The sequence below is a fragment of the Pecten maximus genome, chromosome 16, assembly GCF_902652985.1.
Source record: "Pecten maximus chromosome 16, xPecMax1.1, whole genome shotgun sequence".
Classification (NCBI taxonomy): domain Eukaryota; kingdom Metazoa; phylum Mollusca; class Bivalvia; order Pectinida; family Pectinidae; genus Pecten; species Pecten maximus.
The window spans coordinates 6,138,787-6,155,291 of record NC_047030.1 but is presented as its reverse complement, the minus strand read 5'-3'; the positions used below and the strand labels follow the sequence as shown (position 1 = coordinate 6,155,291).

Here is a 16,505-nt window from a genome sequence, read left to right as displayed (position 1 = left end):
AGTCAGATCGTAAATTTATGAGTGCTTGTGTTGAAGGTATAAAAAAAATCATAAATGTGTTAGTCAGATCGTAAATTTATCAATATGTATATGTATATACAGTTTATTACAAAGATATAAGTACTAGTCAGAGTTGATTGTTTATACAAGTACCTTCAATTTATTTATAGATAACAAATAGATTTCTGTATGGAAATATGTATCGTAATAAGTGGTTAAAGCTATGACGTTAGGAAATTCATAAACAGGATACAATTTACAGCAGGATACGTGGAGGTTGTAGGTCGTCTCGCTTTACAGTCAATATTTCTAATTAAAGGCCGATTGAGGTATATGTACTGATAATATTAATGAAATGTGTACAAAAATTGTATATATATATGTAGATTTATTAACAAGTTTATGAGTTATTTGTCAACAACTACATGTAAACTGATACTAATTGAAATTTAAATCACGGAAGTTAAAAAAAACAAAAAAAAACTTGTGCTATGTTATATATTGACAAATATGTTAACAGAAAATGCATGTAATACTGACGTCACATTGAGGTGTGTCTGTTTCTGCCAATCAGAGTCTACCATGCTAACACACCCATTATTGAACCAGGAATGTAAGGGCCATATATAGTAAGTCTGGTGTCATTGGTGACGTGGAGAAATATCCATTACATTACACATGTTACACCAGTACAAATATTGAATTGCGGGTATACATAGAGGGTAGACATATTGATTTTATAGTACTCCACGACATACATGTTGTCCATTGAATAAATACTTCTGATGAAACTCACAACAAGCCTATATGGATTTTATAGTACTCCACATGTACAGTTGTCCATTGAATAAATACTTCTGATGAAACTCACAAGCCTATATTGATCTATATCTTCAAAGCCGAGATATTTGTTGATGCTTTCATGGACATGGAAATAAAATTGACCATTGACCTTTGCACTTTTACCTATAGTATCCACACACAAGACCATTATATAATTAGTGAAATTAATATTGATATGACCAATAGTTATAAAATTTCATTTTCAAAACTATTCCTTTAGTCGATGGCCATGATTGTTTAAACCTTAGAGATCACCCACAGTAGAGGCAGCTCGTAAAGTAGTTTGTTTGGTGTAACTTGGTGTGGTGTTTTCTGGGCTTTTTCTCACTGGTTTGGGATGGGGCCTTTTTGTCTCTTTTTGGGAAGAAAATTGGCGAATCGGGAAAGATTTTTGCAGGAGTAAACTTCAAATTTTGAGAATTTGGCTTTAAAATGAAATGATTCCAATTGGGAATGGGGCCCATTAACAGCCCCAAAAAGCCCTCAGAAAAAGCCCTGGTTTTTAATCCGAAATTGGTAATTTCAATACGCTACTTTCAATACAGGATCTATGTACCTATGCAATGAACATATCAGTTGAAGTATGAATCATACGCAGTGTATGAAAGTATATATGAAAATTCCTTAGACTATTGGTCTACGGAAAAGTGAAATCTCATGGCCCTAGTCATTTTTCCATATACCCATTTTGTAAACACATATTGTTAAAAGTATCATATACTTTGTCGCTCACACACTTGTATCGTCCAGTTCATACTCGCTCAAATGTTTGAAGCCAATAATGCACTATTCTTGGTAAAATCATCTTGATTATAATGTTTGATTTCATATGATCGTTTGTCAGAAAATATAGGAATGTTGTTTTCACAAATCCTAATGTATGTCAGGACTCAAACTTTTCAAAGCCAATTGGGCCAACATGTAGAAATTTTGCATAGACCAACCAGGTTTTCTATAGCATCGGGCCATCGGACCACCTTTACTTTCGTACACTGCATACGTAATTATATGGTATAAATATATGGTACATGTGAAATTAAATAGGTTTTTTTTTATGGATGTCTTGTTTTAGTATTAACCTCAATAAAACGTTCCAACCTTTGAAGGTTTTGTATACCCATGAACATTTTATGCTAATCAGTATCAGAAAAAAATATTTCTCAAGTGAACATATTTTCTCTTCCACTGAAGTACTAGTGTTGTACTGTAGCTGAAAGGGACTTGCCAGTTTGTCAGATATATGTGTTTATATTGGTCACACATCTAAAGGTATCTATCCTAGATATTTAAATAGAAAAGATGAGTTGGACAGGTATTTTAGAAAAAAAATCATTCTAGTTTATCCTTGTTGTGATATCGACGAGGCGATCTTGTTGACTTTTCATATGCGGCCATGAATGACATCTGTGAAAGGTTTCAAAAAATGGGAACCATACACCTTGAAGACGAGATATCAAAACTTAAGCAAAACCTGAGTTTTTATTTTTCTATACACAAACACATTTCCCATTAGGTTATCAAGATCGGAGGATTTGCTACCCATTCAAAATTCCTCGTGTAACTTAAATAGTATAGGGAGATCTGAAATCTTTACTTAATGACAAAAATATTGGGGCCATCCACAGGGTAATGCAATTTTTATAGAACATCTATAAATGTCAGGTGTGTTGAACTCAGACTCAATGTAACCAGTTGTGAATTTGAATGGTATCAAAATGTATTTATAGGGTTGTAAATATAGCTATTCAGCGGAAAATTGGATTGCTGAGTCTGCTATTTCTGACTTCAAGTACATGTGTATATTGATATCTTATGACAATTGAGGAGCTGTTAAGAAGGAAAATAAACCTTGAGGGTTTTCATCATATTTAAGTGGCTTCCTACCCATTCTTTAATATCCAGTGGCCTCACTGTTGACAGCTCAAAATGATTAAAAGCTAGTATAGAAATAAAAATTAATTGAATGAAGAAATGACGGGAATAGAGTTTGTTGTAACATGTATGCCATGTTTAAACTCATTACAATCATAGTACGGTTCATAATCTTTTGAAATCAATTATTGAAAATTAAAACAAATTAATCGAATTACATGGCTATTGTACCTTCCAATCCAGATATTGACATTTCTTTCGACCTAATATAAATGCTGACGTCTCCTAGGTATCAAATTAGCAAATTAGGCCCTTAACATCACTGACGGGTTCTAGAAAGACCAATCAGATGTATGATGTCCCTAACATCACTGACAAGTCCGGCTAGAAAGACCTGCAAACAGCTGTATGATGTCGAAAACATCACTGACGAGTTCACGAAAGACCAAACAGCTGTACGATGTCCCTAACATCACTGACGAGTTCTAGAAGGACGAAACAGCTGTATGATGTCCCTAACATCAATGACGAGTTCTAGGGCGACCAAACAGCTATATGATGTCCCTATCATCACTGACGAGTTCTAGAAAGACCAAACAGCTGTATGATGTCCCTAGCATCACTGACGAGTTCTAGAAAGACCAAACAGCTGTATGATGTCCCTAACATCACTGACGAGTTCTAGAAAGACCAAACAGCTGTATTATGTCCCTAGCATTAATGACGGTTCTAGAAGGACGAAACAGCTGTATGATGTCCCTAACATCACTGACGAGTTCTAGAAAGACCAAACAGCTGTATGATGTCCCTAACATCACTGACGAGTTCTAAAAAGACAAAACAGCTGTATGATGTCCCTAACATCACTGACGAGTTCTAGAAAGACCAAACAGCTGTATGATGTCCCTAACATCACTGACGAGTTCTAGAAAGACAAAACAGCTGTATGATGTCCCTATCATCACTGACGAGTTCTAGAAAGACCAAACAGCTGTATGATGTCCCTAGCATCACTGACGAGTTCTAGAAAGACAAAACAGCTGTATGATGTCCCTAACATCACTGACGAGTTCTAGGGCGACCAAACAGCTGTATGATGTCCCTAGCATCACTGACGAGTTCTAGAAAGACCAAACAGCTGTATGATGTCCCTAGCATCACTGACGAGTTCTAGAAAGACCAAACAGCTGTATGATGTCCCTAACATCACTGACGAGTTCTAGAAGGACGAAACAGCTGTATGATGTCCCTAACATCACTGACGAGTTCTAGAAAGACCAAACAGCTGTATAATGTCCCTAACATCACTGACAAGTTCTAGAAAGACAAAACAGCTGTATGATGTCCCTAACATCACGGACGAGTCTAAGAAGGACGAAACAGCTGTATTATGTCCTTAACATCACTGACGAGATCTAGAAAGATCAAACAGTAGTATGATGTCCCAAACATCACTGACGAGTTCTAGAAAGACCAAACAGCTGTATGATGTCAATCATTTTTTGGCCTATATTGTATCTTGCTCTGTATTTGTATTGAAAGGTGTTAATATTTTGTGTGTTTTTAGTAAAATCCATAATCCCGAACTCAAGCTGAAATTTACTGTAAAAATAACATAACACTGAACTTTTCTATAACTTGGTGAACTGTGCCACCCCATTTGTTAAATCTCAGATAGCCTAACACCTATTGTAAACATTAACCTATAGAAAAATTGATCAAAGGTCACATGAGCTTGGAACAAATTTTCCCAGGGTATGATGTAATATATATTCACAAACAAATACAGTGACATTTCCCAATCCTCTTGTTTTTGTAAAGCGAAACTTTCCCATTAGTAATTTACACTAAATGCTGAATGCAAAAAGAGTGAATTAAAGTACACACATAAAATCTACTGAGGATTTGTTACAGATTCTCCGTCTATTTCCTGTTTGACATAACAATGCCATTAAATCTAACTGTATCTTTGGTGTTACCAAAAAAGTTATTCGCGTACACATGCATTGACACATGTATGTCAGCTGTATCTCTTGGTGTGTCATTGACACCTGTCTGCTGTATCTCTTGGTGTGTCCTTGACACGTGTCTGCTGTATCTCTTGGTGTGTCCTTGACACATGTCTGCTGTATCTCTTGGTGTGTCCTTGACACATGTCTGCTGTATCTCTTGGTGTGCCCTTGACACGTGTCTGCTGTATCTCTTGGTGTGCCCTTGACACATGTCTGCTGTATCTCTTGGTGTGTCCTTGACACCTGTCTGCTGTATCTCTTGGTGTGTCCTTGACACCTGTCTACTGTATCTCTTGGTGTCTCCTTGACACCTGTCTACTGTATCTCTTGGTGTGTCCTTGACACCTGTCTACTGTATCTCTTGGTGAGACCTTGACACGTGTCTACTGTATCTCTTGGTGTGACCTTGACACCTGTCCTTGTGACTCTAGCTGTTGTGAGGATGAAAAACCTGGTACAAAAACACCAGAAAAACTAGCTCATTATTGATATAATACAGAGTAAGTGATGATATGGAACAATGTATATTAAGACTATTTTCTTTTCATGTTTTTCAGCAAGAAGCAAAGTTGACCCTTAAGCTACTATTAAGTATATTTTTCACAGTATTTGGAAACAGTTTTCTATATGGGTACAATATAGGAGATGTCAACAACCCAGCACCTGTGAGTATATATACTTATATATATATGATCTGAGAAACATGTACAGGTAACCTTACTAACCTGTAGGTAACCTTAGTAACCAGAGAGTAACCTTCCTAATCTGTAGGTAACCTTAGTAACCAGAGGGTAACCTTCCTAACCTGAAGGTAACCTTAGTAACCAGAGAGTAACCTTCCTAACCTATAGGTAACCATAATAACCAAGGGTAACCTTCTTAACCTGTAGTTAATCTTAATAACCAAGAGTAACCTTCCTAACCTGTAGGTAACCTTAATAACCAAGGGTAACCTTCCTAACATGTAGTTAACCTTAGTAACCAGAGAGTAACCTTCCTAATCTGTAGGTAACCTTAGTAACCAGAGGGTAACCTTCCTAACCTGTAGGTAACCCTAGTAACCAGAGAGTAACCTTCCTAACCTGTAGGTAACCATAATAACCAAGAGTAACCTTCCTAACATGTAGGTAACCTTACTAACCAAGGGTAACCTTCCCAACCTGTAGGTAATCTTAATAACCAAGAGTAACCTTCTTAACCTGTAGGTAACCTTAATAACCAAGGGTAACCTTCATAACCTGTAGTTAACCTTAATAACCAAGGGTAACCTTCTTAACCTGTAGGTAACCATAATAACCAAGGGTAACCTTCTTAACCTGTAGGTAACCTTAATAACCAAGGGTAACCTTCCTAACCTGTAGTTAACCTTAATAACCAAGGGTAACCTTCCTAACCTGTAGGTAACCATAATAACCAAGGGTAACCTTCTTAACCTGTAGGTATCCATAATAACCAAGGGTAACCTTCTTAACCTGTAGGTAACCTTAATAACCAAGGGTAACCTTCCCAACCTGTAGGTAACCTTAATAACCAAGGGTAACCTTCCTAACCTGTAGGTAACCTTAATAACCAAGGGTAACCTTCCCAACCTGTAGTTAATCTTAGTAACCAGAGAGTAACCTTCCCGACCTGTAGGTAATTACCTTAATAACCAAGGATAACCTTCCTAACCTGTAGGTAATCTTAATAACCAAGAGTAACCTTCTTAACCTGTAGGTAACCATAATAACCAAGGGTTACCTTCTTAACCTGTAGGTAATCTTAATAACCAAGAGTAACCTTCTTAACCTGTAGTTAACCTTAATAACCAAGGGTAACCTTCCTAACCTGTAGGTAATCTTAATAACCAAGGGTAACCTTCTTAACCTGTAGGTAATCTTAATAACCAAGGGTAACCTTCCTAACCTGTAGTTAACCTTAATAACCAAGGGTAACCTTCCTAACCTGTAGGTAATCTTAATAACCAAGGGTAACCTTCCTAACCTGTAGGTAATCTTAATAACCAAGAGTAACCTTCCTAACCTGTAGGTAACCTTAATAACCAAGGGTAACCTTCCTAACATGTAGTTAACCTAAGTAACCAGAGAGTAACCTTCCTAATCTGTAGGTAACCTTAGTAACCAGAGGGTAACCTTCCTAACCTGTAGGTAACCCTAGTAACCAGAGAGTAACCTTCCTAACCTGTAGGTAACCATAATAACCAAGGGTAACCTTCCTAACATGTAGGTAACCTTATTAACCAAGGGTAACCTTCCCAACCTGTAGGTAATCTTAGTAACCAAGGGTAACCTTCCCGACCTGTAGGTAACCTTAATAACCAAGGGTAACCTTCATAACCTGTAGTTAACCTTAATAACCAAGGGTAACCTTCTTAACCTGTAAGTAACCATAATAACCAAGGGTAACCTTCTTAACCTGTAGGTAACCTTAATAACCAAGGGTAACCTTCCTAACCTGTAGTTAACCTTAATAACCAAGGGTAACCTTCCTAACCTGTAGGTAACCATAATAACCAAGGGTAACCTTCTTAACCTGTAGGTATCCATAATAACCAAGGGTAACCTTCTTAACCTGTAGGTAACCTTAATAACCAAGGGTAACCTTCCCAACCTGTAGGTAACCTTAATAACCAAGGGTCACCTTCCTAACCTGTAGGTAACCTAAATAACCAAGGGTAACCTTCCCAACCTGTAGGTAACCTTAGTAACCAGAGAGTAACCTTCCCGACCTGTAGGTAATTACCTTAATAACCAAGGATAACCTTCCTAACCTGTAGGTAATCTTAATAACCCAGAATAACCTTCTTAACCTGTAGGTAACCATAATAACCAAGGGTAACCTTCTTAACCTGTAGGTAATCTTAATAACCAAGAGTAACCTTCTTAACCTGTAGTTAACCTTAATAACCAAGGGTAACCTTCCTAACCTGTAGGTAATCTTAATAACCAAGGGTAACCTTCTTAACCTGTAGGTAATCTTAATAACCAAGGGTAACCTTCCTAACCTGTAGGTAACCTTAATAACCAAGAGTAATCTTCTTAACCTGTAGGTAACCATAATAACCAAGGGTAACCTTCTTAACCTGTAGTTAACCATAATAACCAAGGGTAACCTTCCCAACCTGTAGGTAACCTTAGTAACCAAGGGTAACCTTCCTAACCTGTAGTTAACCTTAATAACCAAGGGTAACCTTCCTAACCTGTAGGTAACCTTAATAACCAAGGGTAACCTTCCTAACCTGTAGGTAACCTTAATAACCAAGGATAACCTTCCTAACCTGTAGGTAACCATAATAACCAAGAGTAACCTTCCCAACCTGTAGGTAACCATAATAACCAAGGGTAACCTTCATAACCTGTAGGTAATCTTAATAACCAAGGGTAACCTTCCCAACCTGTAGGTAACCTTAGTAACCAAGGGTAACCTTCTTAACCTGTAGGTATCCATAATAACCAAGGGTAACCTTCCTAACCTGTAGTTAACCGTAATAACCAAGGGTAACCTTCTTAACCTGTAGGTAACCGTAATAACCAAGGGTAACCTTCTTAACCTGTAGGTAACCTTAATAACCAAGGGTAACCTTCTTAACCTGTAGGTAACCATAATAACCAAGGGTAACCTTCTTAACCTGTAGGTAACCATAATAACCAAGAGTAACCTTCCTAACCTGTAGGTAACCTTAATAACCAAGGGTAACCTTCCTAACCTGTAGTTAACCGTAATAACCAAGGGTAACCTTCCTAACCTGTAGTTAACCTTAATAACCAAGGGTAACCTTCCTAACCTGTAGTTAACCTTAATAACCAAGGGTAACCTTCATAACCTGTAGGTAACCTTAATAACCAAGGGTAACCTTCCTAACCTGTAGGTAACCATAATAACCAAGGGTAACCTTCTTAACCTGTAGGTAACCATAATAACCAAGGGTAACCTTCCTAACCTGTAGGTATCCATAATAACCAAGGGTAACCTTCTTAACCAGTAGGTAACCTTAGTGATATGATCAGTAGATATTCCAAGTAACCAGACAGTAGCCTTTCTTACCATTAGACAATCTTAGTAACTAGAACTTTATCCTCCGGACAAGTAATTAACCTTAGTAATATAACCAGTAGGTAACCTTAGTAATATAACCATAGATATTCTTAGTAATCAGAAGGTAACCTTCTTAACCAGTAAGTAACCTTAGTAACTAAGGGGTAGTTTTCAAAACTAGTAGATCTTAGTGACCATAAGGTATTCTTTGTAACAGATTGGTGTCCTTGGTAACCAGTTGTCAAACTTGGTATTCAGTTGACCAGCATATTTTAAATTGGCTAACACTAACAGTAAGTTATATGATAATAAGTTTGTTAAAAATTACGATACAAGACTTTTATATTGATGTTACCTAAAACAAATAATGCTTTGTTAATTACCAAAAAATACAAAGTTGATAAATTACAAAGGATACATTTACTTTGAGTGTTGTGTTTTGAAATTTTCACCAAACATATATTTACTGATATATTAACGTTGAGTTGTGTTTTGAAAATTTTCACCAAACTTTTACTGATATATTTACGTTGAGTTGTGTTTTGAAGTTTATATTGAGTGTTGTGTTTTGAAGATTACACCAAACTTTTACATAAGTTTCTTCATCTTATAGGTTATACGAGAGTTTTATGCTAGAATACTATTAGAAAGAAAAGGACTCTTCCCTCTCGCGGAACTTTCACCAAATGAATCTGCAACATTTCTTGCCGACCTTGCCAAAGGACCAGGGTATGAAGCTAATAGTTCTTCAGGGGGCATGGCAGCTATGGCCAATATGAGTTTGGAACAAATTGAGGTCCAGATCATTAAGAAGATGGTGGAAAACGAGCCTGTCATTGAAATCCTGTGGTCCGTCACTGTGGCTATATTTGTCTTATTCGGAATGATCGGAGCGTTTGTGTCCGGAAGTGTGGCAGATCACTTCGGAAGGTAAGGCTGCCATGTTAACACGATATTTCACAGTGCTAGTCTATAAAAATGGCTCCATTGTCTGATCATATGAAGATATTTCCATCGTATGTTAACATGATATTTCAGTGTGCTAGTCAATAAAAATGGCTCCATTGCCTGATCATATGAAGATATTTCCATCGTATGTTAACATGATATTTCAGTGTGCTAGTCAATAAAAATGGCTCCATTGCCTGATCATATGAAGATATTTCCATCGTATGTTAACATGATATTTCAGTGTGCTAGTCAATAAAAATGGCTCCATTGTCTGATCATATGTAGACATTTCCATCGTAGGGAGTTTCTGTTCAGTGATTCTGAACTCATGATAATAACAACAATACTTTATTATTTCATGGTTTTTACCAGAAATTAAAAAGCAGTATGCTTGAAAAATAGAAATAACAGTTTCAATCAACCACATTTTTCGAAGAAGCCAGGAATGCCCTCAAACTAATACACTTTGTTGTATACAATCATAAATGCTAATGCATTCCATCAAAGTAAAATTAACGGACAAATTTCATGTCGAACTGTTTTACAAAGGATGGATTTGATACGTGAGTTACAGATATATTTTTAACTAATTGATTGCTGTTTTGTCGTGCTATAGGAAGAAGGGTATGTTACTGATCACGGTGTTGATGTTCCTCGCCGCCCTGTTTGGTGGTATCCCCATCGTCACTGCATCTTTTGAGATGCTGATTGTACACCGAGCCCTGGTCGGCCTCCATTGTGGTAAGAGAACTCTCAATATAAAGTTTTAACAGATACCCAGTAAGAAGTTTGGTGATTGAGGATGATTTTTTTCAGCGAACGTGTGTATTTGTATTTGGCGATAGGCTTCAGTGAGGTAGCACGGTAAAGTCGGCATTAGTTCTCGGCTATCACAAGGATACAAACATGAACATATTAAAGCCTCCGAAAAACATCAACAAATACTGTATACCTGGTAATTTTCGCCCCAGGTTATTTTCGCCTTTGAGCAACAAAAAACATATTCGCCCCGTTTTAAATTCGCCCTAAATGGTTTTAAAGAAATATCCTTTTCCTCGTTTGTAAAATCGAAAAAATCCATTCAGAATTCCCAATACAGTTGCACTCGGAACACTCGGGACTTATCGAGTTGCCCAATTGTTTTACCAGCATGAGATGTGAAATGTAATCAGATGTCAAATAAAGAACGTTTACCTGTGCTCATATTTTCTTTTAATCCCTATTGATTCAAGGGGAGCCGATTCAAGTAGTTATGGGTATGCATGGGTGATTTTAAGCAAACATGATTAATTGTAAGTTCACCGCGCCGTGACTAATGACTGACCAGGGGGATAAATAATGACAAACCATGTAGTTTAAAACTGACTTTTCATACAAACATTTAACATTGAAAAAAGAAAATCACATAATCGAAAATAGAACTACAAACCGAAATATTATGTAATCAAGCTCAGATGTGTTGTATAACTTATTTTGAATATTTTGAACTTTTCATAGGTATCAACATCAGTTTGGCCTCCATGTACCTGGCCGAGATCTCTCCCCGAAGTATTCGTGGTGCTGTAGGTACCTGCCATCAGCTTTTTATCACTGTCGGTATCCTGTGGAGTAACATCATGGGAGTGTCAAAACTCTGTGGTACGTAGAGTCTCTGTAGATATCATAGGTAATGTTATGTTTTGTAGAGCACGTCTAGAGATATCATAGGTAATGTTATGTTTTATAGATATCATAGGTGATGTTATGTTTTATAGAGCATGTCTAGAGATATCATAGGTGATGTTATGTTTTATAGAGCATGTCTAGAGATATCATAGGTGATGTTATGTTGTATAGAGCACATCTAGAGATATCATAGGTGATGTTATGTTTTATAGATATCATAGGTGATGTTATGTTTTATAGATATCATAGGTGATGTTATGTTTTATAGATATCATAGGTGATGTTATGTTTTATAGATATCATAGGTGATGTTATGTTTTATAGATATCATAGGTGATGTTATGTTTTATAGAGCACGTCTAGGGATATCATAGGTGATGTTATGTTTTATAGATATCATAGGTGATGTTATGTTTTATAGATATCATAGATGATGTTATGTTTTATAGAACACGTCTAGGGATATCATAGGTGATGTTATGTTTTATAGAGCACGTCTAGAGATACCATAGGTGATGTTATGTTTTATAGAGCACGTCTAGGGATATCATAGGTGATGTTATGTTTTATAGATATCATAGGTGATGTTATGTTTTATAGATATCATAGATGATGTTATGTTTTATAGAACACGTCTAGGGATATCATAGGTGATGTTATGTTTTATAGAGCACGTCTAGAGATATCATAGGTGATGTTATGTTTTATAGAGCACGTCTAGGGATATCATAGGTGATGTTATGTTTTATAGATATCATAGGTGATGTTATGTTTTATAGATATCATAGGTGATGTTATGTTTTATAGATATCATAGGTGATGTTATGTTTTATAGATATCATAGGTGATGTTATGTTTTATAGAGCACGTCTAGGGATATCATAGGTGATGTTATGTTTTATAGAACACGTCTAGAGATATCATAGGTGATGTTATGTTTTATAGATATCATAGGTGATGTTATGTTTTATAGAGCACGTCTAGAGATATCATAGGTGATGTTATGTTTTATAGAGCACGTCTAGGGATATCATAGGTGATGTTATGTTTTATAGATATCATAGGTGATGTTATGTTTTATAGATATCATAGGTGATGTTATGTTTTATAGATATCATAGGTGATGTTATGTTTTATAGATATCATAGGTGATGTTATGTTTTATAGATATCATAGGTGATGTTATGTTTTATAGAGCACGTCTAGGGATATCATAGGTGATGTTATGTTTTATAGAACACGTCTAGAGATATCATAGGTGATGTTATGTTTTATAGATATCATAGGTGATGTTATGTTTTATAGAGCACGTCTAGAGATATCATAGGTGATGTTATGTTTTATAGATATCATAGGTGATGTTATGTTTTATAGAGCACCTCTAGAGATATCATAGGTGATGTTATGTTTTATAGAGCACCTCTAGGGATATCATAGGTGATGTTATGTTTTATAGAACACGTCTAGGGATATCATAGGTGATGTTATGTTTTATAGATATCATAGGTGATGTTATGTTTTATAGAGCACGTCTAGGGATATCATAGGTGATGTTATGTTTTATAGATATCATAGGTGATGTTATGTTTTATAGATATCATAGGTGATGTTATGTTTTATAGATATCATAGGTGATGTTATGTTTTATAGATATCATAGGTGATGTTATGTTTTATAGATATCATAGGTGATGTTATGTTTTATAGAGCACGTCTAGGGATATCATAGGTAATGTTATGTTTTATAGATATCATAGGTGATGTTATGTTTTATAGATATCATAGGTGATGTTATGTTTTATAGATATCATAGGTGATGTTATGTTTTATAGATATCATAGGTGATGTTATGTTTTATAGAGCACGTCTAGAGATACCATAGGTAATGTTATGTTTTATAGATATCATAGGTGATGTTATGTTTTATAGATATCATAGGTGATGTTATGTTTTATAGATATCATAGGTAATGTTATGTTTTATAGAACACGTCTAGAGATAACATAGGTGATGTTATGTTTTATAGATATCATAGGTAATGTTATGTTTTATAGATATCATAGGTGATGTTATGTTTTATAGAACACGTCTAGAGATATCATAGGTGATGTTATGTTTTATAGAGCACGTCTAGGGATATCATAGGTGATGTTATGTTTTATAGATATCATAGGTAATGTTATGTTTTATAGATATCATAGGTGATGTTATGTTTTATAGATATCATAGGTGATGTTATGTTTTATAGATATCATAGGTGATGTTATGTTTTATAGAGCACGTCTAGGGATATCATAGGTGATGTTATGTTTTATAGATATCATAGGTGATGTTATGTTTTATAGATATCATAGGTGATGTTATGTTTTATAGATATCATAGGTGATGTTATGTTTTATAGATATCATAGGTGATGTTATGTTTTATAGATATCATAGGTGATGTTATGTTTTATAGAGCATGTCTAGGGATATCATAGGTGATGTTATGTTTTATAGATATCATAGGTGATGTTATGTTTTATAGATATCATAGGTGATGTTATGTTTTATAGATATCATAGGTGATGTTATGTTTTATAGATATCATAGGTGATGTTATGTTTTATAGAGCATGTCTAGGGATATCATAGGTAATGTTATGTTTTATAGATATCATAGGTGATGTTATGTTTTATAGAGCATGTCTAGGGATATCATAGGTGATGTTATGTTTTATAGATATCATAGGTGATGTTATGTTTTATAGATATCATAGGTAATGTTATGTTTTATAGATATCATAGGTAATGTTATGTTTTATAGATATCATAGGTAATGTTATGTTTTATAGATATCATAGGTGATGTTATGTTTTATAGATATCATAGGTAATGTTATGTTTTATAGATATCATAGGTAATGTTATGTTTTATAGATATCATAGGTGATGTTATGTTTTATAGATATCATAAGTGATGTTATGTTTTATAGAGCACCTCTAGAGATATCATAGGTGATGTTATGTTTTATAGATATCATAGGTAATGTTATGTTTTATAGATATCATAGGTGATGTTATGTTTTATAGATATCATAGGTGATGTTATGTTTTATAGATATCATAGGTGATGTTATGTTTTATAGATATCATAGGTGATGTTATGTTTTATAGAGCACCTCTAGGGATATCATAGAAATGTACTGTAAATGAGCTGTGAGATACCTTTAACCTATTGTGATTGTATCTCGAAAATCTCCATCAAAACAATGACTGGATACAAAGTACGTGATTGTTCAGTAAATTCCTTTTCCAGGTACTGCCGACCTATGGCCAATGGTGTTTGTCTTCAATGCTATCCCTGCCTTTGTCTGTCTTATCGGACTGCCCTTCTGCCCAGAAAGTCCTCGCTTCATGTTGATCAAGCAGGGCAAGGAGCAGGAAGCCAGAGATGGTGAGATTTATTATTTTTATTTCTTTGAATGTCTTCTTTTGATGCCATCACATGATGGAATATTTGATTGGGTCATGTACACTTTTGGACAATTTTGGTCATTCCTGGTTATATTAGGAGGGACTAATAGAATCTTTCCCTACCTTGAGGGTGTGACAGAGAAATCTCAACCTGAGGGGGAGATTCTTGAATGTCCAACCCGAGGCTTGCGATCTTTTTACTTGTGACAGTTGAACAATTTTGTCGCGATCGGTGCAGGTAGGTGCACTTGTGCTCTCAGTTTCAGTTGTAGGCCTACAGTTGGGGGATTAATTTGTATTTGAAAGAATGGCAGACATTTAGACGCTTTGTAGACCTGTATTATTGTGTACACAATTTGTTTGTTGACGTAGCAGACGACGTAATGTAAACAAAAAAAGTAGTTCCAGTAGTACTTCCGGTGAAGAAAGTGAGCGTGTGATATCTGTCACACCCTAGGGTATGACAGATTGCACGCGCTAAAAAAGACAGAGAAATCTTGTACACTCAAAACGGGAGACAAATCAGTGAAAGGTGGGAGAAAGTTATATCACATTTGCCTTTTGCCGTTCACCAAGATGGTTGTCCTTTGATTCACCAATCGGATGTGAAAAAGTTTGGGGTCTCCTGCTCAACCACGTGGTTTTTTCCGGGTACTCGGTTTCCTTTAGTGTGGGCTAATAACAGTGATTATTATAAATTAAGATACCCTAGGGGTCGCAGTGGTAGAATGGTTAAGATACCCTAGGGGCCGCAGTGGTAGAATGGTTAAGATACCCTAGAGGCCGCAGTGGTAGAATGGTTAAAATACCCTAGAGGCCGCAGTGGTAGAATGGTTAAGATACCCTAGAGGCCGCAGTGGTAGAATGGTTAAGATACCCTAGAGGCCACAGTGGTAGAATGGTTAAGATACCCTAGGGGCCACAGTGGTAGAATGGTTAAGATACCCTAGGGGCCGCAGTGGTAGAATGGTTAAGATACCCTAGAGGCCGCAGTGGTAGAATGGTTAAGATACCCTAGAGGCCGCAGTGGTAGAATAGTTAAGATACCCTAGGGGCCACAGTGGTAGAATAGTTAAGATACCCTAGGGGCCGCAGTGGTAGAATGGTTAAGATACCCTAGGGGCCACAGTGGTAGAATGGTTAAGATACCCTAGGGGCCACAGTGGTAGAATAGTTAAGATACCCTAGGGGCCACAGTGGTAGAATGGTTAAGATACCCTAGGGGCCACAGTGGTAGAATGGTTAAGATACCCTAGGGGCCACAGTGGTAGAATGGTTAAGATACCCTAGGGGCCGCAGTGGTAGAATGGTTAAGATACCCTAGGGGCCACAGTGGTAGAATAGTTAAGATACCCTAGGGGCCGCAGTGGTAGAATGGTTAAGATACCCTAGGGGCCACAGTGGTAGAATGGTTAAGATACCCTAGGGGCCACAGTGGTAGAATGGTTAAGATACCCTAGGGGCCACAGTGGTAGAATGGTTAAGATACCCTAGGGGTCATGGTGGCAGAGTGGTTAAGGTATCCTGACACTTTATCACTTGCCCTCCACCTCTGAGTGATACGTTAAAAACCGATGTGGGGCAGTTGCCAGGTACTGACCGTAGCCAGTGGTTTTTCTCCGGGTACTCCAGCTTTCCTCCACCTACACCTCCAAAATCTGGCATGTACTTAAAT

The 16,505-nt window shown here is 36.4% G+C and overlaps 1 protein-coding gene across 3 annotated transcripts in view; it reads left to right on the top strand.

Moving 5' to 3' along the window:
* The window catches only part of LOC117345163 (solute carrier family 2, facilitated glucose transporter member 1-like), a 66,047-nt gene that overhangs the window by 36,003 nt on the left and 13,539 nt on the right, over positions 1-16,505 (top strand). For all 3 annotated transcript variants that reach the window (XR_004536367.1, XR_004536368.1, XM_033908165.1), the window contains 5 exons: positions 5,285-5,392; positions 9,376-9,692; positions 10,330-10,454; positions 11,211-11,351; positions 14,673-14,810. Coding sequence is in view for 1 of the 3 variants with exons in the window: in XM_033908165.1 (XP_033764056.1) it covers positions 5,285-5,392; positions 9,376-9,692; positions 10,330-10,454; positions 11,211-11,351; positions 14,673-14,810 (829 nt within the window). In the remaining 2 variants the exon portion in view is untranslated. The remainder of the gene's footprint in view (positions 1-5,284; positions 5,393-9,375; positions 9,693-10,329; positions 10,455-11,210; positions 11,352-14,672; positions 14,811-16,505) is intronic.